Source organism: the organism of the source record quoted next, assembly GCF_019968955.1.
Source record: "MAG: Porospora cf. gigantea A chromosome Unknown PgA_NODE_78_length_45124_cov_344.35, whole genome shotgun sequence".
Taxonomy (NCBI): domain Eukaryota; phylum Apicomplexa; class Conoidasida; order Eugregarinorida; family Porosporidae; genus Porospora; species Porospora cf. gigantea A.
This window is the reverse complement of record NW_027151900.1, coordinates 1-25,365: the sequence shown is the minus strand read 5'-3', so window position 1 is coordinate 25,365 and position 25,365 is coordinate 1. Positions and strand designations below refer to the sequence as shown.

General features: G+C 52.5%; 14 protein-coding genes across 20 annotated transcripts; 4 read left to right on the top strand and 10 right to left on the bottom strand.

The window, feature by feature from the left end:
- Window position 1: 1 nt before the first annotated feature.
- Window positions 2-376, bottom strand: KVP18_004841 (uncharacterized protein; the record flags this gene model as incomplete). Its single annotated transcript, XM_067957853.1, has 1 exon — window positions 2-376. One exon carries the CDS (start codon window positions 374-376, stop codon window positions 2-4), a length of 375 nt encoding a protein of 124 aa, XP_067806273.1.
- A 9-nt stretch (window positions 377-385) lies between these two features.
- On the bottom strand, window positions 386-1,588 carry KVP18_004830 (uncharacterized protein; the record flags this gene model as incomplete). The annotated part of the gene is made up of 1 exon (XM_067957840.1): window positions 386-1,588. One exon carries the CDS (start codon window positions 1,586-1,588, stop codon window positions 386-388), a length of 1,203 nt encoding a protein of 400 aa, XP_067806260.1.
- Window positions 1,589-1,834: 246 nt separating this feature from the next.
- On the top strand, window positions 1,835-5,849 carry KVP18_004829 (uncharacterized protein; the record flags this gene model as incomplete). 3 transcript variants are annotated; one of them, XM_067957837.1, is made up of 2 exons in its annotated part: window positions 1,835-5,205; window positions 5,234-5,849. In XM_067957837.1, 2 exons carry the CDS (start codon window positions 1,835-1,837, stop codon window positions 5,847-5,849), a joined length of 3,987 nt encoding a protein of 1,328 aa, XP_067806257.1. The 3 variants fall into 3 exon arrangements, with proteins under 3 accessions (XP_067806257.1, XP_067806259.1, XP_067806258.1); XM_067957839.1 differs by lacking the exon at window positions 5,234-5,849 and having other exon boundaries at window positions 1,835-5,209; XM_067957838.1 differs by lacking the exon at window positions 1,835-5,205 and having other exon boundaries at window positions 5,295-5,849.
- A 13-nt stretch (window positions 5,850-5,862) lies between these two features.
- On the bottom strand, window positions 5,863-6,885 carry KVP18_004837 (uncharacterized protein; the record flags this gene model as incomplete). The annotated part of the gene is made up of 1 exon (XM_067957848.1): window positions 5,863-6,885. The coding sequence occupies one exon, from the start codon at window positions 6,883-6,885 to the stop codon at window positions 5,863-5,865; it is 1,023 nt and encodes a 340-aa protein (XP_067806268.1).
- A 654-nt stretch (window positions 6,886-7,539) lies between these two features.
- On the bottom strand, window positions 7,540-8,246 carry KVP18_004835 (uncharacterized protein; the record flags this gene model as incomplete). The annotated part of the gene is made up of 2 exons (XM_067957846.1): window positions 7,540-7,952; window positions 7,979-8,246. 2 exons carry the CDS (start codon window positions 8,244-8,246, stop codon window positions 7,540-7,542), a joined length of 681 nt encoding a protein of 226 aa, XP_067806266.1.
- Window positions 8,247-8,300: 54 nt separating this feature from the next.
- On the bottom strand, window positions 8,301-9,221 carry KVP18_004832 (uncharacterized protein; the record flags this gene model as incomplete). Its single annotated transcript, XM_067957842.1, has 1 exon — window positions 8,301-9,221. One exon carries the CDS (start codon window positions 9,219-9,221, stop codon window positions 8,301-8,303), a length of 921 nt encoding a protein of 306 aa, XP_067806262.1.
- A 450-nt stretch (window positions 9,222-9,671) lies between these two features.
- Window positions 9,672-12,185, bottom strand: KVP18_004836 (uncharacterized protein; the record flags this gene model as incomplete). Its single annotated transcript, XM_067957847.1, has 1 exon — window positions 9,672-12,185. The coding sequence occupies one exon, from the start codon at window positions 12,183-12,185 to the stop codon at window positions 9,672-9,674; it is 2,514 nt and encodes an 837-aa protein (XP_067806267.1).
- A 132-nt stretch (window positions 12,186-12,317) lies between these two features.
- Window positions 12,318-13,463, top strand: KVP18_004839 (uncharacterized protein; the record flags this gene model as incomplete). 2 transcript variants are annotated; one of them, XM_067957850.1, is made up of 1 exon in its annotated part: window positions 12,318-13,463. In XM_067957850.1, the coding sequence occupies one exon, from the start codon at window positions 12,318-12,320 to the stop codon at window positions 13,461-13,463; it is 1,146 nt and encodes a 381-aa protein (XP_067806270.1). The 2 variants fall into 2 exon arrangements, with proteins under 2 accessions (XP_067806270.1, XP_067806271.1); XM_067957851.1 differs by having other exon boundaries at window positions 12,543-13,463.
- A 14-nt stretch (window positions 13,464-13,477) lies between these two features.
- On the bottom strand, window positions 13,478-18,001 carry KVP18_004825 (uncharacterized protein; the record flags this gene model as incomplete). Of its 3 annotated transcripts, XM_067957829.1 has the most annotated exons (3): window positions 13,478-14,332; window positions 14,361-17,009; window positions 17,036-17,827. In XM_067957829.1, 3 exons carry the CDS (start codon window positions 17,825-17,827, stop codon window positions 13,478-13,480), a joined length of 4,296 nt encoding a protein of 1,431 aa, XP_067806249.1.
- A 16-nt stretch (window positions 18,002-18,017) lies between these two features.
- KVP18_005259 (uncharacterized protein) lies at window positions 18,018-19,211 on the top strand (the record flags this gene model as incomplete). The annotated part of the gene is made up of 1 exon (XM_067949660.1): window positions 18,018-19,211. One exon carries the CDS (start codon window positions 18,018-18,020, stop codon window positions 19,209-19,211), a length of 1,194 nt encoding a protein of 397 aa, XP_067806276.1.
- A 1,317-nt stretch (window positions 19,212-20,528) lies between these two features.
- KVP18_004833 (uncharacterized protein) lies at window positions 20,529-22,064 on the bottom strand (the record flags this gene model as incomplete). The annotated part of the gene is made up of 1 exon (XM_067957843.1): window positions 20,529-22,064. The coding sequence occupies one exon, from the start codon at window positions 22,062-22,064 to the stop codon at window positions 20,529-20,531; it is 1,536 nt and encodes a 511-aa protein (XP_067806263.1).
- Window positions 22,065-22,160: 96 nt separating this feature from the next.
- Window positions 22,161-23,219, bottom strand: KVP18_004842 (uncharacterized protein; the record flags this gene model as incomplete). The annotated part of the gene is made up of 1 exon (XM_067957854.1): window positions 22,161-23,219. One exon carries the CDS (start codon window positions 23,217-23,219, stop codon window positions 22,161-22,163), a length of 1,059 nt encoding a protein of 352 aa, XP_067806274.1.
- A 740-nt stretch (window positions 23,220-23,959) lies between these two features.
- On the top strand, window positions 23,960-24,871 carry KVP18_004826 (uncharacterized protein; the record flags this gene model as incomplete). The annotated part of the gene is made up of 1 exon (XM_067957830.1): window positions 23,960-24,871. One exon carries the CDS (start codon window positions 23,960-23,962, stop codon window positions 24,869-24,871), a length of 912 nt encoding a protein of 303 aa, XP_067806250.1.
- Window positions 24,872-24,880: 9 nt separating this feature from the next.
- Window positions 24,881-25,365, bottom strand: KVP18_004834 (uncharacterized protein; the record flags this gene model as incomplete). 2 transcript variants are annotated; one of them, XM_067957845.1, is made up of 1 exon in its annotated part: window positions 24,881-25,365. In XM_067957845.1, a coding segment is annotated over one exon (485 nt), but the record flags the coding sequence as incomplete, so codon positions are not given. The 2 variants fall into 2 exon arrangements, with proteins under 2 accessions (XP_067806265.1, XP_067806264.1); XM_067957844.1 differs by having other exon boundaries at window positions 24,881-25,323.

Genomic DNA, 25,365 nt, shown 5'->3' with positions numbered 1-25,365 from the left:
GTTAAAAGTCTCTACCTCGAATTCGTCTGGCCAGCCGAATATCCTTCGGTTGCAGGGTAACACGCTTGGCGTGGATAGCACACAGCATCCCATCTTCGAACAGGCTTACTAGGTAGGCTTCCGCTGCAGTTTGAAGGGCGAGCAGCGCCTCTACGTTGTACCTGAAGGGTTCATCATGCTTCCAGTAAACTGCTGTGATCTCCCTTACAACCCTAGCGAAGGGGAGTCTCGGAATCAGGAGGTCAGTGGTGTTCTGGTATTGGCGAATCTCTCGAAGGGCCTTCGTACCTGGTCGGTACCTTCTTTTTTTTGGCGCCGGACTCTTCTGAGGTGCAGTTCCACTTCTTGATGATGGCTTTATGTCGTAGCGGGGCATTGCTTCTAATTAATCTCCGGCAGAATTACTCAATTGCCCACTTGCCCACCATGGATCGTCCACAGATATTGAGAAACAGGCGTCATCTATCTCTTTCCGCCATGCAGCTGTATCCTCGAATTTTTTCTGCTTTCGCCCAATTTTAGAACGAACCGTTTCTGGAATCTCAGCAGCCGCCAACGAAATCTGCTTGCAGTGGAGACCCAGTGGAGTGTCTGAGTCAAAGCATGCAGCCATCGACTCGGCTAGCGATCTCCTCTTCTCTTCACACCGAAACGTGGCTTCGTTGACGATCACGCCTCTCATTGGTCCGTAGAGCGTGTCGTTCACGAGCGGAAGGCCGAGGCTTGCCATCTCCGCCCGTATCTGGTGTGAGCGGCCAGTAACGAGTCGGATGCTCAACTCTGCTCTGTAATGTCCCAGTCTGCGAACTCCAATAATAATTGTAGTGCAAGCCTTCCAACCCCCTGGTCTAACACCGCTGGCTTTTGCAAGGTCATCATGGTCGTCATGGGCAATCAAGCGGGGGGATTCACGGTTTAGCACGCTTAGTTGACTGATTCGGGAGTGGAGACTGACTTCCATGGTGGAGGACTCGCGCTCCAGACGCTCCAGACGCTCGGCGTTGCTTGCATCTACATCTACCAGACAAAGATACACCTTCTGGAGCCTGCCGCTCCACCGCTGAAACGCGGCTCCGCAGCGTGATTCAGTGCCCAAAAAGACACAACCAGACGTCCAGGTGTCCAGACGATGGAGCGAAAACAGCTGCCTCCCCTCTGCTCGTTCTAACAGCTTGTGCAAGCAGTGCTGTATGTTCGAGACGTGTGGGCCACAAGGGACGCCGGGAGGCTTATCAACAGCGACTATGCCCATCGCTACATCTTGGACGTTCCAAACTTGCGGCTCGTCACACGCCGCGAACATCTTCGGGGTCGTGTGCACTCTAATGCGGGTCAGCCCATCCAATGGCCTGTCATTCAACAGCCGCGTCCATTTCTTGCCAGGTCTCGTAGCGTCATAGTCCTCAGCCGATAAGGATGTCGCGTGTATGGCGCCCATCCACAGCAAATGTTCGGCATTATCGGTGCATGTGCCGACGACGTCGCTTACAGAGCCCTCGGCGTCGTCTGAGAGCTGAATGAGCTTGACACCTTCCCAGCGCTGGCCAAACTCTGATATGTACGTGGAAATGCTGTGAGTGTCATCCATAGCTTAATCTGGCTATTTCAGACCCAATACACTTCCACATTTATGCTGTCTCGTTCTCATTTTTTTATTGTAAGAACTGTTTCAATCTAAATTTGGTTTAATATTCTTTCAAATCAAAGCGCTGATGCACAACATTTTATGTTGGCATTCATTATGTTGTCATTTTGTGCAAGATCTCGCGGTTTTTCGCGCCAATGACCCCACAACAGGCAGATAACAGGCCACATTTAACCATATAACTTAACTATGGACCTTCTGCCTGTGCCTGTGTCTGCTGGAGAGCAGGGACGAGAGAAACATGTCACTAGAGCCTCTTCAAGTTCTATGCTCCTCCACAGCATCAGAGTACAAGCCGTGGATACTGTACAACTGGAAGTGAAACAAACAGCGCGATTGACCTTGGGCGAGTGCCCATCTGGAGTTGTTTTGGAGTATTTTCACTCCTGCCAGGACGAGCTTCATCAAGTTTGGGTGAAGAGCACCGCCTTGGAAGAAACTTCCACGGCCGCCTCAAGTCCTAAGGCTACCGATGAGTCCCCTCTCACACAGACTATGAGAGCTCTGTCAGCAACACCACTGGCCGAAGCTGCTTCTCGGGTGATCGCGCAGTATCAGTCTCCACCAAAGGTTTTGCGTCTGCGGAAGTTCGTCACCGTGGGTGACCCTGCCAAGTTTGAAGTCATGTTCTCTGAGGAGGTCAGCTGCCAGAACGTCGAGAGCGTCGAGAAGGTAGTCACTGATGAGTCCCAGTCGCTATTCGATCAGCTGCTTGACACATTTGCATTGCAAGCTTTCCGTGTACAAGGTGATGCCAAGTTCATCCTCCAGTACTTATGTGCGGAGGAAACTACTCTGTCAGAGTTCAAGAAGAGTCATAAGTGGCGTCTCTGGAGGACGCAACTGACTGCTGCGTCGGGGGCTGGGAGCGTCCTACGCCCTTTCCACCGCTCGTCTTTGACTGTCAAAGACGAGAAGGCTGAGCTGGCGAAGCCACGAAAGACTTCTGTCTGCCCTGTGGAGTATGCGGAGGCTCTGGAGGCTTATATCGCCTCGAAGAAGTCCCTAATACAGCACTTCAAGCAGACCTCTCTAAAGGAACTTGCCGGACTCAGCAATCAACTAGGTCTGATTGAGAAGAACGGGAAATGGACTGTTCGGGAATGGCTGCCCAACGCTGACGCCGTCACGATACGAGGAGACTTCAATGGCTGGCAGGCTCCGGGAATTCCGTTAGCGAAGGAGGAGGCCGGTGTGTTTGGAGGAATGGGCTATTGGTTCGCTGATCTAGGCTCTCACGTAAAGGAAGGACAAGAGGTGAAGCTGATCGTTACATCTGGAGAGCGTATTGAGGATCGACTGTTGCCTACTTCGAGGACTGTTCGGCGTCAAGATGAGAACAAAATAACCAACTGCGTCGCGACTACGTCATCATTCTCCTTCAAGCACGCAAAGCCCCAGCTTCCGACGAAGCCTTATCTCTATGAAGCTCATATCGGTGCTTCTCACTGGAACTGCCAAGTTGGCACGTACCAAGATTTCGCTAGGCATGTCCTGCCTCGCGTAAAGCGTAATGGGTACAACGGTATCGTTCTTATGGGTATTCAGGAGCACAATGTCTACTCGAGCTTCGGATGGCATGTCACGTCGCCGTACTCGCACTGCTCAACGTTTGGATCGGCTGACGATTTGCGAGAATTGGTAGACGCGGCTCATAGGATGGATGTAACAGTGTATATTTCCGTCATCCTGAGTCACCACTCCCCGGATTCGGAAGGTCTGTCTGGTGCGGATTCTGGCTACTTCCGAACCGGTACAGCAGGACATCACGCCGCATGGGACGCTAAAATCTACAACTACGAGAGCCCTGAGGTGCGGCTATATCTCCTGGCACAGCTCGACGCTATGGCACGTTCCCTTAACATAGATGGATTCCGGTTCGAAGCTGTCCAGTCCATGCTTTACAGTCATCACTACATCGGATTCAACTTCGGTGGGGACTCCTCGCAGCTTCAGGACCAGCTGGATAATCAGGCGGTCCAACTGCTCCAGCTGGCCACTGATTTGACGCACGAGTTAGGCCTAGCTGCTTACGGCCACGATGAAAGCTGCAGTGTTCTCTGCACAACACCTACGTCGAAGGGCGGTGTGGGCTTTGACGGCGTTGTCAGCGGTCGCTGCGCTGCTGCCATTCGCAACTTTCTGGGCGCCAGTCGAGATGAGCAGTTCTCTGTGACAACCCTCGTCGACCAGCTCTCCGCGGTCTCAGGACCTTCCAATATCAACCAACTGGAGGGCTGGGACCAGCTTCTCCGGGCCAAACGACCGTTGAAGGTGGCCTTTTTCTCGTGGGAGTCCCTGCACACTCATGCTGTTGGTGGCGTTGCGCCTCATGTAACGGAGCTCGCAGCTGGTCTAGCACGGTTAGGTCATGAGGTCCATGTGTATACCCGCGCTACTACTGAGGTTGCTGCCCATCACGTCCACTTTGGTGTGCACTACCACGAGTGCCCGTTCGACCTGACGCCAGACTTTGTACTAGAGGTGACGAACATGTGTCGTTCTCTCACTGGACACATGTTCGAGTCTGAGGAGTTCATGAACGACCATTTTGCAGTCTGCCATGCTCATGACTGGCTGGCTGCGCAATGTCTGAACAGCAGCGTGCCTGCTGGTAGAAAGTCCATATTGACCATGCACTCAACGGAATTTGGCCGTTGTGGAAATAATACTTATGGTGGTCAAAGTGCTCGTATCCGCGACATCGAGCGTCGGGGGTGCAGCACGTCCGACATGACGATCTGCGTCTCTGGCGTTCTGGCTGACGAGGTGAAGCAGTTCTATTCTTCTCCCTCAGAAAAGATACGGGTCATCTACAATGGAATTGAGGCTCACAATTTTGATGGCTTCGTTGATGGGGCCCCGATCAAGGCGACTATCGGGGTTGGTGCCCTAGAACCGATGTTCTTGTTCGTGGGCAGATTGGCAACACAGAAGGGCCCAGATATCCTCATCGAAGCCATCCCACACATCCTAAAATTCCGCGGCGATGCGAAGTTTGTTATCGTTGGAGATGGGTACATGAAGTCGGAGCTGGTGCAGCGGGTGGCCGAGTTGGGTGTGGCGGGAGCCGTAAGGTTCTTGGGCAGCAAGGGAGGGAATGAGCTCCGAAACCTCTTCAAGGTGTGTGACGCTGTTGTGGTTCCGAGTCGCAATGAACCTTTTGGAATCGTAGTTCTCGAAGCTTGGGCGTCGTACAAGCCAGTTATCGCTACAACATCTGGAGGGCCAAGAGATTTTGTTACTCCGCATGAGGACGGTTATCTCGTGGAGCCCAATCCTTCATCGGTCAGCTGGGGCTGCTGCGAGCTCTTGAAGAATTTCGACCATGCGAAGTGGATGGGTGAGAGAGGAAGGGCCAAGGCTGACACCTTTTCCTGGGATACCATCGCTCGTCAGACACGAGACGTCTACAATGAGCTGCTTAACCGGGCTGATGCCCCCTACGGTGTAGCAGCTTTAAGCGCGAAGCACGATGAGTCCTCACTGTCTAGTCGACTCATGGAGCATTACATGCATGACCACATGACAGTCTTCGACGATAACGAAGAGGTGGCTCGGTGAGGTAAAGGGAGTTTGACTACGCAGTGGCGTTGCATTGATCAAGCTTCTGAAGGTTCTGACGGTAGCGGTGTCTGAGGGAGGCTACATGAACTTCATGGGATGCGAATTCGGTCATCCTGACCAAATCGACCTTCCCCGTCCTGGAAACAACTTCAGCCTGTACTACGCCCGACGCAGGTGGGATTTGGCTGACGATGAGGACCTAAAGTTTAAGCACTTGGATTTCTTCGACGCTGCCTGCATGCATGTAGCGCGCGAGATAGGACTTTCCAATGCGACCCGCTGCCAGAAGCACCAGCATATCTCTGACGAGTGGAAGACGTTGGCCTTCCAGAAGGGCGAGTCGGTCGTCGCCATGAACTTCCATCCCAGCGAAGAGCGCGAGGTTAGCCTCAGGTTGGAGAATACTCCAGCATTGACCACCTACCATTGTGTGATTGATTCGGAGGAGTACCGATTTGGTGGTCGAGGTTCGGACACTAACCCCGTCGTCACAGCTAAGGTTGACGATGTACGCGAGTCGCTGCTGACTGTCAGTATCAAGCCTCGCCAAGCACTTGTGTTCAACCAACAGGCGACAACCGCTCCTGTGCTGGACATCACCAACGCGAATGTTTTCGTTCATAGCCTGATTCTGTAGCTTTGCAAAAAATTCAATCTAACATCTGCCGCGTTTTTCTTTTCGCCAGGGATTGGATCCGCGTTTCGAGAGAGGGTCCCACAGGCCGTGACAGGAGTTGCCGGTGGCGTGGCACATCCGTTTCCGGCTCCGCTAGCGCATCCTCTGACCGCAGAGAGAGGCACCGGAGGACGGCAGCATCACGGATTCCGGTTCGATACATTTCCGCGTAGACACGGGACCATTTTTCAGTGTTCTCCTTCTCGATTATTCCTTCAAAGAAGCAGTTCCAAAGAACTAATCCCGACTCATCTGCCATTTCGTAGACTGGCTTCTGTGGCATCCTCTCCACGTCTAAAAGCTGTCCGATCACTGAGGGTTCCTCGTCGCCACGTCCAACCATGAACAGCACCGACATCATGCATCTGATCTGATGCCATAAGTAGCTAAGACCCGTGATGGTGACAACTGCCGTAGTCCCTTCCTCCTCGACCGTGATGGAAATTACCCGTCTTCGAAAGTGTCTGACTTGCTCCACGTCCATTTTACAGAAGTTTCGAAAATCGTGCTCGCCGATAAAGAACGCTGCAGCCAAGCGCATCCTAGCCAGATCCATTCCCGCGGGTACGAAAAAGTACTTGTACACTCTGAACAAACACGAGAACCGTGCGTCAAAGTATCCTGGTACTGGCACAGCGCTCAAAATACGTACGCAGCGCGGGAGTTTCGCGTTCAGCATCTTGACATAATCATACTCTTCGTCGTTGGTCCGCAGCCTGAGGTCCAGGGCGATATAGTTGCCAGCAGCGTGGACCCCTTTGTCTGTTCGACCACAGCGGGAGTAGTTGCACTCGCCTCTGCCTTCGATCAGCTGAAGCTCCAGAAGTGCGCTGAATATGTCACGTTCAACAGTTGGCAACGGCACTGAATTTGCTGGTGCTGGTTGCCACGCAAATCCGTAATGCTGACTGCCGACGTACGCCACCTTCAGCAAGAAACGACCTGTAGGGGTGCTTCGCCAATCAAACGTCTTGACTTTCTTGCGTGATTTGGCCATTATGCAGATTGTCAACTTTTATGGGTCCCTGTTTGAGGTTAGGCGAAGGTCGGGTTAGATTCTCTGACGGCTCATCGAGAGATCTGTGGGAGTTTCTGAGAGAATCCAGACAAGTGGAAGTCCCAATATCCGCTTCCTCTACTCTACTTATTCTCGTACCAGCTATCCTGATGTCGTCTGCGATTCTCGTATTACTGCGCAGACGTTGTTCCCGCAGAAGCCGCCCCTTAGAATCGTCACCAAAGTGGAGATTCTCCCCTTATGGAATGTCTGGAGATCCCTTTCTCAGCCCTCGCACACAGGCTGCTAGTTCGCAGGAGTTCTCCTTGGGCCCCAACAACGCTTGAGACTTTTAAAAATCGGCATGACGGTCCTGCCTCTGCTGACAATGGTGTCCTTTCCCCCCGCCGCTGCCCCCTGCAGCGTTAAGACCTCACGACGCACAATTCAGTTCTATCACGTGAACACTCCAGATATCGAGTTGGTGTTCCGAAACACCTGAGAGAAAGTTCCATCACTTTTGAATCTTGCAACTGGAAACTCCCAGCGCTTTTTTGGCTTCTGCTACAGCTTGGCACAGTTGATCCGTCGATTGCGCTCGAGCCAGCATCGCTGCTGCCCAGTATAACAACGACATAATAATCTTTAGTATCCTTAGCAGATGCCTTGACGCATCGCGCATACAGGTTGAAACGCGTCCACCCCCAAACCGAATTTGAACGGGGGCTCTGTCCTCAGCAACACCTTCGCTTTTCCGAAAAGCGAGACGCCAGGGTGATATGTTCCCTGAGTCAACCCCTCCACTGCGGCGCAAAGCACACCATTGACCGAGAAGTCCAGTCGTGACGGCTGGCTATGACGCACGGCTTTGGGCGGTTTATCCGGATCCCCGACGGTGCCGTTCGCTGCGAATGGGGCTCGAGCTAAGTCCAAAGAGGGGTCCTTCTCGATGAAATCGGGGCAGGGCAGTTGCAAAAATACGCCGACGGTCGTCCCTGGCACCAGCTCCGCCCCTACGTCTTGATGCTTGGCCTTGTGGAATACCTTGTGTGACTGTAGCGCATAGCCTGTGTGCAATCTTGGAACAACCCACTGAAGTCATTGTACCCCAGAGGCATGTCGTACCTGCAGTACCTAATTCCAGCACCGACCCTTAGAGCGGTATCATCGGGCGCTTCAATGACGTCTACTTCCCAATACCAGCGACCGTAATGTGCAGAGTGAGTGCACAGAACGGTAGCCCAGCCTTCAAACCCCTGCGCCACCCTTCGGTTTTCGTACAACGATATCTGACGGCAGTCGCGGAACACGACGGAGAAACAGGCATCAGGTCTGTCATCGTCCACGTCCTCAATCAACATAAGTTTTGGTTATTTTCTGTGGTTCTGTGGGTATCGTTCCCAGATTGCAACGCACTAATCGAACAGAGAGAATCCCATGTCATCATCAGACTCTTCCTCTTCTTCGGGCTCCTCTTCGACAACGGCCGCAGCTGCGGTGGTGGCAGGTCCAGCAACCGCGAATGCATCGGGGTTCTCAACGAACTCCTTCAACTTCTGCATCTCCGGGAAGCAGTAGTCAATGTCCAGACACAAAGCGGCCATCATCTTGAATGCTTCGATGAGGCTATGGGGCACAGAGGCCTTGGTGGGATGACCAATAGCGCGTGAGAACGCCGCAACCTTCGTTACGCCAGTCATGAACTTGCCGACGACATCGTCATCCGTAAGGTCAAGAACCTTGGCGGAGTATGTCTGTCCTTGGTCGTAGACTGTTCGGACCTGGAGTCCGTAGCTGAAGGGTCGAATGTTCAGCTTCTGAAGCAGAACTGCCTGCGAGGCAGTAACCTTCTCACCTTCCTTGATGAACTGAATGGTGTTGAGCAGCTCGATCTGGGACTTCAGAATTTTTGTGGCGATTCCGAGAGCCTGGAAGAAGTTGGTCTGGGACGGGTCCAGCCCAGTGGGACCTTCAGGGATGCTCACAGAGCAGGGAGCGAACACGCCCTGACGAGCGGGCGCAGGTACCTTGTGCTCCATGATGATGTCCTTGACATCATTGAGAGAGGTATGGCAGAACACAAGACCGACATTGAGCTTCATAAGGTCGATGAGCCCCTGCACCTCAGGAATCTCATCCAGCATTTGACGGAGAACCGTACGAATCATGGTGTTCTTTCCCATCACAATCGTAGCCTTGCCTCTGAGGGCAAACCGGATGTTGGCGAATTGCCGAGAGCCGACATGATCGGCCTCTACCACCAAAATTTGGGGGTAATTACGGACCAAGTCCTGCAATCTCTTGCCATAGGCGAGCTTCTTGTCGTTAACAACCATTGGGAATCAGATACGGGAGAAAGGACGTTGATCGGCCAATCGATTTAACCACTGCGAAGAACAAATCGCGCATTTTGAGGCTAACCGTTCTGTCTCTGTTGGTAACATATGTATCAGATGCATGAGACATGACATCAATATACGTATCAAAACATGACAACATATGTAACAACAACAAATGGGTACTATTGTCAAATCTATGGTAATTAAAGTATCGATGAAAGTGTGGGATAGGACAACGATGAAGGGCCGCGATAATTCGAATCCACCGAAAAAAATAAAATAAAAACGATCCCTTTAATAGTGGCGAACGAAACAGTCACTTGGGTGTATATGAAACTGCGGTCAACAGACATAACAACAGAAACAGCAGAACATGACTGCAAATGTAATATATATGGTAACGCACTGCATGAAAAGTTCGGTTATACCAGCAGTTAAGAATTGCATCTACATTGTCAAGTTGATCTCGATGACATCCCACAACATAAACCCCGCATTCGCACGGCCCGAGCCCAGTCGGTAGACATGGTCCACGCCTTCAGGCCTGTCAAACTGACCGTGTAGCGAGCTCGCCTGCACGAAAATACCCCGAGGCTTGTCGTCAGCCTTGCCTCGTGGGGCCAAACACCCTCCGGCAGGGGTGGCGGGAATGAACCACCAAACATTGGTCACGTCCTGCACTACCTTCAGGTTCTGGACAACACCCAAGACGAAGATGGCTTGCGACCCCATGTACCGAAGCTCCATAGGTCGTAGATTCTGCAGATATGGCGACGGGTCCAGTGACACGCCATCGTGGAATGCCTTCGCAAGCATATGAAGTACGAGATTCTCGGCGATCAGCGTATCAGTTTTCAAAGCGAACATCTTCATGCCAGACTGGGGTGACCGGTCCCAAGCAGAATTCTTCGCTCTGCTCCGGATTTTAACGAGCTGGGCGAGGTTAAGACTGTTGAGACTGGAAGCGATGTTGGCCAAGTGGAGGTTCGAGAGGGCCTTCAGCTCCATGGTGCCTCTGATCAGCCCATCGAACATCTTCTTCGCGTCGCCCACCCGGTAGGATCCATTAGCCCTCTTTTCCCAAACACTCAGCAGCTCTGGCTGGTCGTCAAATTCCGCGCTGATCTTCGGAATTCCTCCAGCGATCAGCAGCCCTTCGCTGGCTTTAAACTGCTCCACAACCCCCTTCGGAAGACGGCCTAGTTTCTTGTTCTTGGGTGAGGGTTGGGAGAGCTTGTTAGGAGCTTCCTCCTTCTTCAGGACGGGTATTGCTTTGTCGTCGTCAGCAATCTCTGGTACCTTTGTGGGCGTAGAGACGGTCACATCGACGGTCTCCTCCTCTTTCTCCTCCGCTTTCTCCTCGGCTTTCTCCTCGGCTTTCTCCTCGGCTTTCTCCTCGGCTTTCTCCTCCGCTTTCTCCCCAGCTTTCTCCTCCGTTTTCTCCTGATTCTCAGGCAACACGTGAAGGAGGTCATTGGTAGCCTCCACACTTTCGGCCGCCGTTTCTTCTGCTGTCGCCTCTATAACCTCCGCCTCAATCACCTTCACGTCTCCCTCATCAACATGCTCAGGGGCCATCTCGGCCTCCTCAACATGCTCAGGGGCCACCTCGGCCTCCTGAACATGCTCAGGGGCCATATCGGCCTCCTCAACATGCTCAGAAGCCTCGCCGGATTCCAGCGGATAGTAGTAGCCATCTTCCCCAAGGTAGTAGCCCTCAGGCACCTCCCAGTCGCTTGGGTCGTAATCCCAGGTGGGAACATCGCCAGAGGTCAGCGCGGCCTGACATTCATCGTCCATGTAGTAGTACAGGTCTTCCTCCTCATTGTAAATGTAGAAGAGATCACATTCAGGATCGAAGTAAACCGGATGCTCGTAATAGATGTAGGTCTCCTTGTAGGGATCCCAATAAAGGGTGTATCCCCCCTCAGGAACCTCCTCATCGCCTTCACCAGTCGTATCCTCTCCCTCGTAGCAATAATACTGCTGTGTCTCCTCATCCCAACAGTAGTAGTAGCCGTCATCTCCCCAGAAACCAGCTTCTTCGGATGCATCTGCTTCGTCTCTGTCTGTATCGGGACCTGCGGTGGTCGGAGACTGCAGACCCAGCACCTCTTCGCCTTTGGAGAGAATGGCAGCCTTCAGTGAACTGTTTTTAAAACTCCTTGCAACCTCCACAAGCGTTTCAGAGCTCTCATGTGCCTCTGCCTTTAAAACATGCCAATCGGAGGCTAACTCCGCCATACCCACGGCCTTCGACATGTTCTCGTGCTCTGCAAGGCAGTAGATCACTGAGTTCTCAGGCCGCTCCGTCACAGCAGCCAATGATGGGTACTGAAAATAAACACCTCTAGTTCCCTCCGAGTCAACAGCATCGTTGACGAGAAACATAAACCACTGGCTGTCGATGGGTTCGAACTGAAATGGATGGTTCGTTTTGCGTAAAAAAGCTAACGCGCCGAGGTGTAGCACCAGTTTCCGCCCGATAAATTTCTTCTCAGTTATGTGGAGCCCCACATCCATCTTCTGGGCCTCGCCTTGGGCGAGGCATCGGGTTGTTAGCCACTGAATCAGTCGAATGCCGATGCACTCTTCGACTTTACCACCGAAGTTACGTACGGTGTCGGAGGGCGTCTTACGCCAATCAGTGAACCCGACGGAAACTGATCTTATCTGTAACAGTTGTGGAAGGTTCAGGTACTGCACAAACCCCACGGCTGCGGTAGTAGAGGACCCAGCCTGATTTTTGAGGTCAGCGCCGCCAATCAAACGTTTGAAGAAGGTCTTATTCTGCAGCCCCACCATGAGGGAGCCGTTGGGACGTCGCGCCCATACATCCAACTTTGCAGGCATGCCTTCGCTCTGCATGACGTGACGAAACAGCTCGTCGAGTCCCTCTCTACATAGCTGCGGTTCTGTAGCACGGAAGTAGTCCGCGACCATGTGGTGGTAGCCAGCCATAAGTTAAAATCTAAGCAATTATGACTCAGAATGGGCAGCGCCCCCACATGCGAGGCCAGGGACGACCTTCATGGCACTTGACAACCTCCAGTGCGATGACTCAGGCAATATTAGGTATTAGATTCGTTGTGTATGGTCGCAGCCAGGAGTAAGGATCCTCCTATGCTGGGATACCCAAAGCATACTCTCTCCGAGATCCACCATTCTATGTATCTTCATGGCTTTCGAGGGCCTCGATTCCAATTTGAAACACAGCAACTACGGACACAAGGCCGAAGTAATCGAGCATCTTTTGAAGAATCGAGCTTCTCCTTTGCTGCTAGTCGACAGTTGATCTCTGAGGAAGCGGAGGGGATCATGAGACGTGAGATTCCAAGGAACGTGACACGATTGCCTCCGACTCCATCGTGGGATCCAGGTTTCAGCATTTTGAACTTACTACGTAAGGAGGTGGACCGAGAGAAGCATGAACAGGAGCGTGTCAATCTGGTCATGTCTCATCTGTCTGGAGCTGTGACTGACTTTCCTCATGGCGTGTCACGTAAGGTGTCAAGAACTCTGAGAAAAGCAAGCGAGATACTACACGAAGATCCAGAGGAGACTTCAGAGTCAGATTTACTGCCTCGCAAGTTTGAAAGTTCGGATTCTGAATTGATTCCAACGAAAAAGAAACTGAAGCTATACAAGAAACGGAATCGAATCCACCTATCTAGGCCTTCTCCAAAGCCAACGCCGCCTCCGTTGAAGAGGAAACCTACCATTCCCATCTCTCCTCGACTTAACACACGCATTCGTTTTGAACGGCGACAAGCATTGGCATTGCATCAGAAGGAAGGTCAGGACACCAGCGCGACGCCAGAGAGCAGCGAGTCCCCTCTGTTGCTGCCGCGGGCTGTTTCAGCCTTTGCCATCGAGGAATCCCACACACCGCAGGAGACCCAAATACTAGAACCGCGAAGAGCTGTCACGCTTCCTCCGCTGTCACTACCACCTCGACCTACCGAGATAGCATTGAAGAAAGTCAGGTTCAGTGAAGGCGTTGAGATCATCCCCCACATCCGAACCCCTGGAACGTCTAAGGTGCGAATCGTCAACGACGCCTTTATGAGGCCTATTACGCTGCTGGAGGGGCGCTTGGGACCCTTCCCACCTGTCTCTGACGTTGATGACGCCTGGACCGCGATGGAGATGGACGCAGAGCTACGGAATGGGGTTGATCGTATCATGTCGCTGCCGACCTCAAGGTTCAGGAAGCAGTCGAAGGGCGTGGGCTTGTGACTTCTTAAAGTGATTCACATGGGATTCTCGGCGTCGTGTAGTCTCCACAGCGCAGCACTCAGGTCTCCATCATGCAGACACTCTGCGGTAATTGCTGCGAAGGCGAACATACTACAGGCGAGAAAAGCAATCAGCAGTTGCCGAAGCACTCGGATGTTGAGGCTGTCAATGTCACAACAGCACGGTACTCCTTCCAGAGGGTTGGTCAACCCCTGCGCCAGCCATTGTCTGTTCGCGGTCTTGTCTGCCGTCCGTGGTGAGGGAAACGCACTCCACATCTGTGAGGCGCGCTGAAATCTTACGTGGGGTCGTGCTAGAAGGTTCTTTAGATCAGTCCAGACACTGGCTTCAGCCCTCACCAATCGAAGCCAGCTGGTGAGATCCAATTTCAGGACAGTCACCAGGTATACCAGTTCCAACCACCGCCCCGTCATAAGCCTCTTGACAATCAGATCGAGAAGCACCTTTTCAAATTGGTAGACAACCAGCTGACTTTTCCTAGGGGCGTCATCCAAGCAGGGGGGTGTCGTCAGAGACATTAAACTTCTGATTGCTGAACTTCGGTTTTGGACCAGGAACTCTCGCACGTCTAGAGTCCCAGTTGAGTCCCGCTTTGCATTTACTACATCTTCGAGAAGGCTTGGCCGGTAGAGCTTTCCTTCCGTGTAGGAAGTGTAGAACGGAATTGAGGGAAACAACATCCGAAAAAAGCCAGTGACTTGTGCAATGCTATGTGAATCGAAGAGGCTTACCCCGGCCACACACGATCGAATAACCAAATCACTTGAGGTCATGTCAGTGGGCATGATGCGCATACGGTCTAGGGACGTAGCCCGGGAAATCAGTGGCGTTGCAAAGAAGCGTCTAACCTGAAATTTTCAAACCTACGAGACCTACGTCTAAGGGTCCTGTAAGCTGCTGCAGGATGACAAGGATCATTGCGCTCCCGCTGAGATTGTTCTCCCTCCAAGAATGCCAGAAGAGCTCTACGGGGTGCACGCCAGCCATAAGGTAGCAGAAGTAGGCCGACACAGTCGGTTCTACCAGCCGAACCACCTTAGTGAGTATATTACCCACGAAGGAGATGGGCATGCTCTTTAAAAAAGAGAGGAGTAAGTGGAGAGTCTTGAATGACGGTTTGGTCCGAGCAGCATGGAGTAGTATGGGCACCTCCCCCCATATAGTTATGTAGTCGTCCGCGTCGGGGCGACGGTCGGTAGAAAAGCCTTGAACGATTGTTTCTCTTTGAATCTCTTGACTGGAATCTCGCAAGTCCTTAATGGATTCGCGAAAGCCGTCTACGCCATTTTCCACCGCCAGTTGTAGAGTGTTTTCCAGAATCGTCTCCATCGGTGCTCCTTTGGAGCACAGGTCGCGCAGAACCAGCATCAGAACTATAGAACTGACTGAAGTATGCGGCTCAAGCTGTACTCCATCTGGCAAAGGTACGACGGTATCCAGCCACGCCAATATAAACCGGGAGCACAGAACTCGAGTCACCCCCAAAGGTTGATAGATCGAAACGTTCGACAACCGCTCCTGATTGGAAATGCAGGCAACGTATATCCCACAGCTCGCGGATAACCGCACGACCGAATCTGGCTGGTCCGAAAGCAGGCATTGGCGGTAGACGTAGCGGTTATGGTTGTTGGAGAGTCGATGACATGAGACCGTCAGAAGGTACAATCCCTCCTCAGTTTCTATTATGACGTGCCGACCTCGGGTGAAGCGCAGTGCGTAAGTTCCATTACGCATCTCGAACGTTAGTTCCTCCGTATTCTCAAAACTGCGGTTCAACTCGCCTGCCTGGTTGGCGGCCGCTTCCCCGAACGCTGTAAGCCTGGGATCTGCCTCACAGAAGTACTTTGAAGGAGTCCAGTCCCCGGAAAGGTCGTCGGTTCTAGAGGTCGAAGGTTTGCTTCCGTCACTGCGATTATCGGCAGCGTCAAGGTTCAGGGACAGGAATGAACTTGTCGTACGCATAACACCCGGCGAAGCCTCGCTTGTAGGCAGGTCATCAGAGAAGGGGTCCACATCAAGAGACTTGAGGAAATTGGGTGCTGGGATGAACCGCGAGAGTTGAACATCCTGATCCGACCAAAACCGGAGAACGCACGGCTTGAAGAACACGGAGGACTCACTGACATTTGGGCTTGAGTCCGAGTCCGTGGAGAGGTGTAGAAAGGTGACGTGTCCAGAGTGGTGGCGTACTAATATATGGGCGTAGGTACCGATAAACCTCATCTCTGTTGGATGAGTCGCCCAATGCAGCAGCGACAAATCGACAGCTACGAAAACATTGTTCTCCACCAGGACTCCGCTTCGGAAAACGATTTTGAAGATCGAGAGCATGAAAGCAGAATCGTAGATGGCGAAGAAAATTACTACCACCTGGGACGAGTTCCGTTTTCGACTTGTGTTTACCATGGAACTGCCCCTAATCCACGCGTCCTTGATAGGGCTGAAGCTGAGGAAGAGAATGGGCCTGTGCAGGAGGCCATCAATATGCGATATGGGAGGGGAAGCCACACGTTTAACGTCGCAGAAGAAGACAGAGTAAAGCCTAGGACAATTAGCCTTGGCATCCTTCTTCAGCAGATTCCGGTAGGCCCCAGCCTTCTTACGGGCGCCAAGACGAGGGTAATTCGGCTCAAACACCAGAGAATTGGGGGAGCAGAGCCAGCACAGCGCCTCCTTACCAGTTGAGCCGCAAACGGCACACTTCACTGCTGTTCGGTGACTGGCAGTCATGACAAACAGCTGGTCAGTCACCCACCCCATGGGTAGATCATGCATCACTCGCGGAGGCTGGTCCAGAATATGCATCACTGCCCACTTATGTCGGTGTAGCGAGTAGAATCCAATGCCAGTAGGGCACACGGCCGCTAGATACGTCTCGTTGGGGCTCATATGCAGCTGGGATAGCGGTAGCCACATGGGAGGGTTTGCTCCGGCACGGGCAGGAAGCCAGATGGACCGAGGGGTAACGAATTGCTTTTCAGTTTGGTCCAGGCGCCAAACTAAAATGCAGGAAACAGTCTGCTGCACGTGGTAGGATAAGTCTCTTCTGTAGCCGTTGACGTGGGCGCAAGAGTAAAAGTTGAGGAAACGGAGCTCCTCAGATGAGGACTGCTCGGGAATGAAGACCACCCCCTGACTGGTCCACGAAGCCAGACGGACAATACACCCAGGGCGGGTCCGACTCTCCGATGCGCCCTCGTACACAAATTTCAGCCCCGTCCCAATGTTGATGATCTCCAGAAGCTCTTGGTCTCTCGAGACTACTGCCAGTTCGGAGTCGTCAGGGGAGAATGGACAAAATGAGAGGGACTTCACAGGCGATGTGCCAGAGGATTCCGTCCTTCGACGGATGGCATTAAAGATAAGCTTCCCATCTTGGTAGGACAGGACGTCACTGAAGTCTATGACGTCAATATGTCCTGCAGAGCTGGCTAGAACACAGGCCAACCGATTGTAACTGATTGCCGCCTGGGTAACGTCATTTGCGAGGAAAAAGCCCATGGGCATGTCAGTTGGGTTCTCACGCTGTGTAAGGCCCTCCTGGATCTCACATCGTCTCGTACTTTCAGACCGCCGAAGACAACAGTGCTTGGGATGTCCCACGGGAATGTCATGCATGCGCCGTTCTTCAGGACTATGACAACCAGAGACCACACAAGCGATATGCAGACTTGGCTCACAGCGAGGTTAACATTCCGAGAAGTCTTGGACGTGCCTGGAGGTCGTTCGACCTGACGTTTCACGTAGGAACACAAGTTTGAGACCCGCATGCCGCTTGACGTCCTGGGGCATATTGGGTCACCAAGGTTGTAGGTGGTCTCGCTGAGCGGCACGCCGCCAATCAGGAGATCTGCTAGACGCGTGACGTTGGTTACTTGCGTGACGTCCTTCGGCTGAACAAAAATTAATAGAGGCCCGTCAGCGGACCCGAACATCTGTAGGGTCGACGAAGCCGCGCAGCAGGAAATAGGCAGCGGATACTGCAAGACCATCTCGAAATGCAGCGCCAGCGGCCATGAATTCACCTTCAACTGGCAGTCCACCCAGGTCCCGATGGCCGCCGAGTTGTCTGGGACCCATGGTGTCAATGGCTTCACTGGACTGGAGGTGGAGTCCCGGAACCCAAATATTGAAGGCATGTAAGCAGCAAGACCGCGAGTAGAACTCTCTCCCTTGGTGGAGTCAAGCCTGTAGAAGCACACCATGTACCTGGAGGCTGTAGTGACGAAGAGGCTGCCACTATCAGCCGTCCAGAAGACATCCACGTTGAATCCGGCACTTTCAACAGACTCCAGAGTTCTAACACTTCGGGCCAGCGGGACCCGAAGTTCATTCGTCGACATTATAACTAGGGCCTTCTGACTAAGCACCGCCAGATACGAACCGCAGGGACTAATTCTCAGAGACGTCACTATGTTGGCCTTGTCTGGGAACGAGATTACCTCCTCGATCGCGGCAGCCTCTGCGAAGTGCCGTGCAACGCTTTCCGACCCGCAGAGAGGGAGAGAGAACGGCATCAAATCCGAAATAATAATGATCGCACTATTGGTAGACCGCTACAGGACTTATTGGATAGTCGGTGTATTCCTAGCAGACGCGTGTCTCTCAGTGCTGGCGTTATGGCGCACGCCCTTCACTGACGTTGACTGGACGTCGTACTCTCAGCAACTGGACCTAATCTGGGGGGGAGAAAGGAACTACGCGGATATCAGGGGTGATACCGGGCCCTTGGTGTATCCTGCAGGCCATGTACTCTTCTACTCAGTGCTGAGAGGACTGACTGGCGGCAAGCTGTTTCAGGCGCAGGCAGTCTTCTGCGGACTGTATCTGATACAGATGGGTATGGTCTTCTATCTGTACTTCGGCAAGGAGGTGAGCCTATGGAGAGGTCATCTGTTTGAAGCAGTTCTCCTTGTTTGCAGTAGGAGGGTGCATTCACTATTCTTTCTCCGGTGCTTCAATGATTGTGTAGCCATGACGCTGCTCTACGCGTCTCTATGCCTATTCTCGAGTTGCCGGCGACAAGCAGGCAACCTTTGCTTTGGATTGGCGCTTTCCGTCAAAATGAACATCTTGATGTGGGCTCCAGGGCTGCTGCTTCTGCCTCTCCTGGACGAGGATCGTCAGTGGCGACACCGCTTCAGAGTTTGGATAGAATCCGGCGTGATAATTCTAGGCGTAAACGTCATTCTCGCTTTGCCCTTCCTCCTGAGTCATCCATGGGCTTACCTCCAAGGGTCTTTTGATTTCAGTCGAGTGTTTGAGCAAAGATGGAGCGTCAATCTTCAGTTTCTGCCAGAATCGCTATTCCTTTCTCGGAAATTCCACGTAACACTGCTTGCCCTTCACGTGGTGCTGCTCTTGATTATCCTCCCTAATATGTGGAAACGCATGACTACCCCGCAATTCGGTGTGATCAAGCGTCAGCGACTCATGATTAAGTATTTCTTTGTGATCAACTTCATCGGAGTCGCCTGCATGAGGTCATTCCACTACCAATTCTATGCCTGGTATGCGGCCACGGTTCCTTACATCCTCACTCGGGCGTGTCGGGCGTCCAAAACGGCAACACTTGCAGTGGTTCTCACTCTGGAAGGCTGTCTGAACCTCTACCCTCCGACCAGCACGGCATCGATGGCTGTGACGCTGTGCCATTTAATCACTCTGATTGGTGCCTTCTCAAGGATTGTCGTTCTTACTCCTGACACCAAAACTAAAATTTGTTAATGTGAAGATTCGGAATCAAATGCTTGTCATAATTGTACAGTATTTGTTATGTGAAGATTCAGAACGATGCTGCACCCAGATCGCTGTATCCCCCTTGTGTTAGCATACAACACATTCATTCATTTTTGCCGTCGACGTAACCGATGCAGTGATTTTAATTTCTTAGGCTTGGTTGCTTCTGGCACTGTAATAATATGGCCATACTTTTTCTGGAGACGAATGAGTTGTTCCGCGATGTCTGAGGAAGTAGGTCTTCGGCTTCTATCGCCGATGCACCGAAATGCGATCTCGGTTAACTCCTTAACGACACATCCAGGCCAAGCAGCTCTCTTGTCGACTAAAGGCGCTACAGACGACCATTTTCCAGGCGTGATGGTGTCCAAGAACGGAATCTCCTTATCGCCTCGGACCATGTGAGGTGAATTGCCTGTCGCAAGTTCAAGGAAGACCATCCCCAAGGAATAAACTTCCGAGTGTTCCGAAATGCACCGGGATTCAGCGACCTCAGGGTCGAGATATCCAAGGGTTCCTTGCCAACCAGGGAGCACTGCAGTACCCTGCTCACTGGCTTCACACGACAGCCCAAAATCAGTAAGCATCCCTCGACCGTCACCAGTTACCACAATGTTGCTGGAGGTGATATCTCCATGAAAAACTTTAGGTTGACGGGTGTGAAGGTATCCCAACGCGATTGTGACATCTATAGCTGATTGAAGACGATCAGTCCAATGGAACGTGTCCGGGTTTTTTACGAACAGGTCGCCTCCAGGGGCCAACTCGAACACAATGAATCGAATTTGGAAAGGTAGACACCGTGTATCCTGCTTTAGGGCTCGACAGACGCTTCTGCATTTCTCACAGACCACAGGCTCACTTAGCTCCTTTGTGCTTTGGGGTGATTATCGCGCTCCCAAAGCCAAGGACGCAGACAATATGCGGGTGTCTGTACAATGATTGAATGCGGATTTCGCGATCGAGGTCGGCGCCGTCATTTTCGATACAGAACTTGACTGCCACAGGAGTACAGCTCTCAAGCCTACCTTCATAAACGACCCCGGTGGCGCCCTCTCCCAGAAGTCCGGAAGGGTGTAGATAGTTGGTAGCTGTGAAAACCTCTTCCAGCGATACTACAGGACAATACGGTGAGTGTCTTTTGGTGATGGCCTCTGGGAGAAATTTCATCGATGGCTTGTGAGTCATCGTCGAATTTACCTTATGGAGTTTGGTGGGAGCCCCAGTCATTACATTGCAATGAATTTTCAAAAGAACACAAACTTACTACATCCTACACTGGACAACCAACACCCTCGAGAGAGTCTACAACGCCTCAATGGGCAGCGCTGACGACATAAGGCGGATATATTCGCCTAATGCCTTGGCTTCCTTCATGGAGGTGGTGGTGAAGAAAGCAACTCGGCCGATGTTGCTCGGCCAGCCATCTGCCCAACAAGTGAGCACATCTCCTTCCACGACGTTGCCGCCGAATATGGATAGGGATGGCATGTCTTCTACGAGCTCTTGGAGAAACGTGGTGGAATTCGCGATCGCCCTTCCTGACTTCGCAGCAAATAGCTCATGGGAAGAGGAAAAGCCCATAGGTACGTCAGCAGGCACAGGCCTTGATGGCAATCCAGCTGAGCAGAGCATCTGTTCCACTGCAAGGTCCACGCCCCACACTAGTCGGTGGTGATAACGGATGTTTCCTCCACCCATCCGCGGGTTTAGTTCGATCAAAACCGGCCCCAGCTTGGAGTCAAACTTCAATTCGACGTGGAGGGTTCCACATTGAATTCCGAACGCGGAGCAGCAGGCGCGAGCCATCGCTTTGAGATCGGTTTGAGTGGAGGACGGCAAGATCGATGGGCAGCTGTTGCCCCATTCAGTTAGGTATGGCTCCACCAAGGGCCAATCGTCAACGATGTTCATATAGACCGGTTCACCTTCGGAGATAACCATGTCTACATCCACTTCCGGTCCGTCAAGGAAGCTCTCTAGGATAAGACACCGGATGGCTTCAGCAGTCGAGCCGACATCGCCGTCAGCGTCGTCGAAGACCAATCCCATCAGGTCCTTGTTCTCGTAGCACTCCTCGACCATTCGCGCCGCTTTTCTGTACTTCGGAATGAGCTCCTCTTGAGTGAGGATCTTCTGGACACCCAGACTAGCCGCCCCATGAACCGGTTTGAGGATGCAGGGGTATCCAACCTTCTCACCGGCCTCTAGGGCTTCCTCCTCAGTTAGCACCTTCCGAAAAATGGGTGTGGTCAGTCCTGCGCGCGCCAAGGCCTCCCGAGTGGCGCTCTTATCATGGGCAATGTCAATCGAGCTCACAGAGTTGCCCGGAACTCCGAAATGGGCGCAGAGACGTGCAGTCAAGGTCACTGCGTCATCCCAAAACGTACAGATAGCGTTCAAAGTATCTCCATGTAACCGGAGATGCGCATTCAGGGCGCTAACACACTCGAGAACCAGCGTTGGCCTTGGGGTCATGTCAACGCAGACACGAGACACCACCTCGTTCGTTTCTAGCCACTGAGCTAGGCGGTTGGTAGGGTCCTCCAGCAAAATTAATTTCACCCCCAAACTTGATTTCAGGTCAGCGTAGAAATCTTTCTTCACTATGTCACATCCGCAACATATTACAACGAAGGTCAGTCCTCTAAGCAGACCCTCGCGGTACGTCTGGCCAGCGCTGGTGGCCTCGTAGACGAGCGAGTCCAATAAGGACTTGTCAATCAAACGAACTAGGGGCTCGTCAGAGGAGATTGAATGAGCGACAGTCGACGGAGTGGACGCGTCCTTACAGACACTCTTGAAAGCCGTCACATCTGTCGTCGTCGTCGTCGTCATCATTATGACTAAGATTAAAAAGTGAGAATACGAATTAGGGAACTTCTCTGAGACTCCGTGTGGGGTCACAGCAAACACTGTCACTTTTTAAGCACAAACTTAAAGGTTCTTGGGTTCCTGTCCCTCTCTCCGAAGCTGCTCTCGCCGAGCCCAGGCATAGGCATCAGCATCCACCTCGGCTATGTGGGCACGTTGAGGCTCAAACCCCTGCAGGTGCAGCAGCTGCTGCATCGACGTCTGTCGCGCCCGTTGTTGCTGGATTTGCGCCAGCTGCAGCTGAATATTCTGCTCCATTTGCAGGTGTTGAAGATCCAAGGAGTGTTGAGCTAGACGGGGATTAGTGCGAAGCATGTGGAGTGCGCGTTCTGGGTCCACCCCCTGAAGAGACGGGAAGAATTGCTTGGCGGAGCTTTGCAAGCGCTGCTGCTGACGGACATTGTCTTGGTGTCCCGCTGCCATCTGTAAATTGCGTGCAGCTCCACCGTAGTCGGCGGGGGGGAGGAATTCTCGAGCCATACGCTGTCGACGTGATGGGTGTACCGAGGCGTTAGCCGGGTTGCCAGCGGTATTGGTGGCCCCTTGAGCTTCCGCTGGCGCCACCCACTCATTTCCAACTAGAGAACGCTTCTTCTCTAAGAACTCGTTCATTGTTATGCTGTTGCCTGGTGGCTGCACCGTCTGGTTTCCTTTAAGGACCATTTGCTTTAGGCGTTCAGTGTGGCTGGCGTTCAGAGCAATATCTGCCTGCGTAAGGTGCTGCTTTTCTCCGTTGCCTTGCAGAAGATTAAGAATAGCCATGCCTTGCTGTCTGTCGCCCTTGAGTGGGGTAGGCTGATCCACCTGTTTCACTTGCTCAGTCGGCGACGGTCGTTGTTGGAGCATCTTCTCGAGAACTGTAGCATCCAGAATATTGGGGATCGCCTGCTTCTTACCAGGCGTCTTGTCCGTCGGGGCCCAAGGCTTGGCTGTGCTGGGGTCATCCCAAAGGTCATCAGGATCTGTGGCCTTCCAGTCGTGTGCAGAATCCTCAAAAACTGTCTTCTCCGGAACGCGCCCGATCAGAACTGGCATGTCATTCAGAGGATTCTCGTGCATTACAGACTTGCGGTGACTCAGCAGGCTCTTCCGGGAGTAGAGTAGCAGATGATCGCTCGGCATCCTCTCCGAAGGAATTGAAATATTGTGCTTTTTACGACGTATGGCGAGAGAATTCTGCGTGGTTGTTCCTGGCAGGCCCATGCTAGGATCTGAAGCATTCACTACTCTTGTATCCGGCCGTGTGTGCGCTTGTCTGCCACGGCCTGCAGACATTAACGCCTTTGTCGTCGCACTGGAGCAGCCTCTAGCTTCTTCGGAGCAGGGATGTAAGCCGCGGGGACGGCATTCACGCAGTGAGCATTTATTTTTCGTTCGGGGAGGATGCGACAACGTGGGAGTTTTTGGGATTCGTGCACAATGAAAAGCCCTCGACACTAATCAGTACTGGTTGGTCTCTCAACCCGGACATCGCGCCTCGACCACAGATCGTACTCGGACTGTAGGTGATGTTGACCGGTACAGACCCAGCATGGTTGAGCCAGCCGCCGACATTCAGCAGAAAGACTTGAAAGCGTATCCGGACGCCAAACTAGTAAGTGATTTCTGCTGAGAAAACAGGTCTTTGCTCACAAAATTGCCCTGAATCTGTTTCGGTTTTTAGAATCTTTCGGACAAGGACTTCCGCAGTCTGCTTTTCAGGCGTGGCTAGCGAAGTTCGAGCGCCGGTATGCGCTGGATCCTAATTTTGTTCTGAACACGGAGTGAGTCATTTGTGACTGATAAAATGTCAAACTTCTTGGATCTCTCTACGTCAGCTATTTCGACGAGAGCCTAATTTTGTTCTGACAGTCATTTATAAAATGGTCAAACTTCCTGTGAGCATAATCTTGGAGGTCGCCTGCTTTTTGGATCCACATAGTGTGTTATCGCTCACGGAAACGTCAAAAGACGTTCGTACGGCTGCTTCCAACGCGGCAGACTTGATTTGGGGGAAGTTCCTTACCAACTGGAGCTCAAAGGAGGCTAGAACTGCGATAAGGCAGTCTCAAGAGAAGTCGGGGCTGACGATTCAGGACTTCGTTTTGAAAAGAGGATTTGTAAGGGGCGATCTGGTTCGGTTGGATCGCAATTTGGTGCTCTGGCGAGTACCCTACACCGCCGTGGAGAAAGGCGTACGCCAAGAGATTGATGTCCGATTCGACTACGGTGTGGATGGGGAACACGCCTGCACTCTTCGTTGCTTCAGGGACATCTCAGCTCAAGTTCAGTTTTGGGTTCGGAAGACAAAACCAGAATGGACACCATTTGAAGGATTCAATATGACCCTGTACGCCAATAATGAAGGGGTAGACCTGCAAACTAGTCTCTGGCGGGAGACAGGCATGGAGTGGGGTTGGCCGCGTCTGCTGAGTCTGAACGACGAAGGCACCCTTCTACCACACAGATACAATCTGCAGGGATACCTCTGCTTCCGACTTGAGTGGATGCATATTCCATCGGCCTGTGACCGCGCCGTGGCTGCTGGCGTATGCACGCAGGCACTGGGGGCCCGAATGTACCAAAAGCTCTACGATTGCGCTCACTGTCAAAGAGCGCTGTGTGCCTCCTGTGAGCGTACCTGCCACTCGAGCCGGCACTCGCCATTGGAAGCTGTCATGATGGCGGGCTGCGAATGTGTGGAATGCGAACTAAATTCCGAACTGCTGTCTAGAGGGCAACAACTGCTGCATGAGTCCACGTACCAGTCACGAGCATCCTCCAGCATGTCATGAGTCTCCAAGTCATACGTGCATCCGTAAGACAGCATCTAAGTGCGAGTGAATGGTGACGTTGAGCTCCCGTAGACGCTCGAACTTGGAGCGTAGACGCACTTCTGTCTCGTCTTTTTCCTGCTGCAAAGCCTTGATACGTTCGTGGTACTCTTCGGAGCTCCGCTGTTCGGGCAGCGCTTTAGCCAAATCCTGTACCGCGTTTAGCAGAATCGTCAGGTTTTGTGCACGCTCTACTATTTCTCGCGTTACGTTTTCCGCTGTGGGGGCGCAGAATGCATCTGTGGTGGGGCCGAAACCGTCTAGGCGATGGCTCAATGTCACCTCAGTGTTCGCCCGACCACTGCCTATCACAGAGTTATCTCCGTCCGGGGGAAGGGAAATATGAAAGTCAGGATCCGCAAAATCCTCAGTGTCCTTTTGGAAGAGAGCGCTGTCGGTACCTACAGCTGGCGCTGCTTCAGGGATTATGAACAGCGATTCCTGGCTGATCTCCC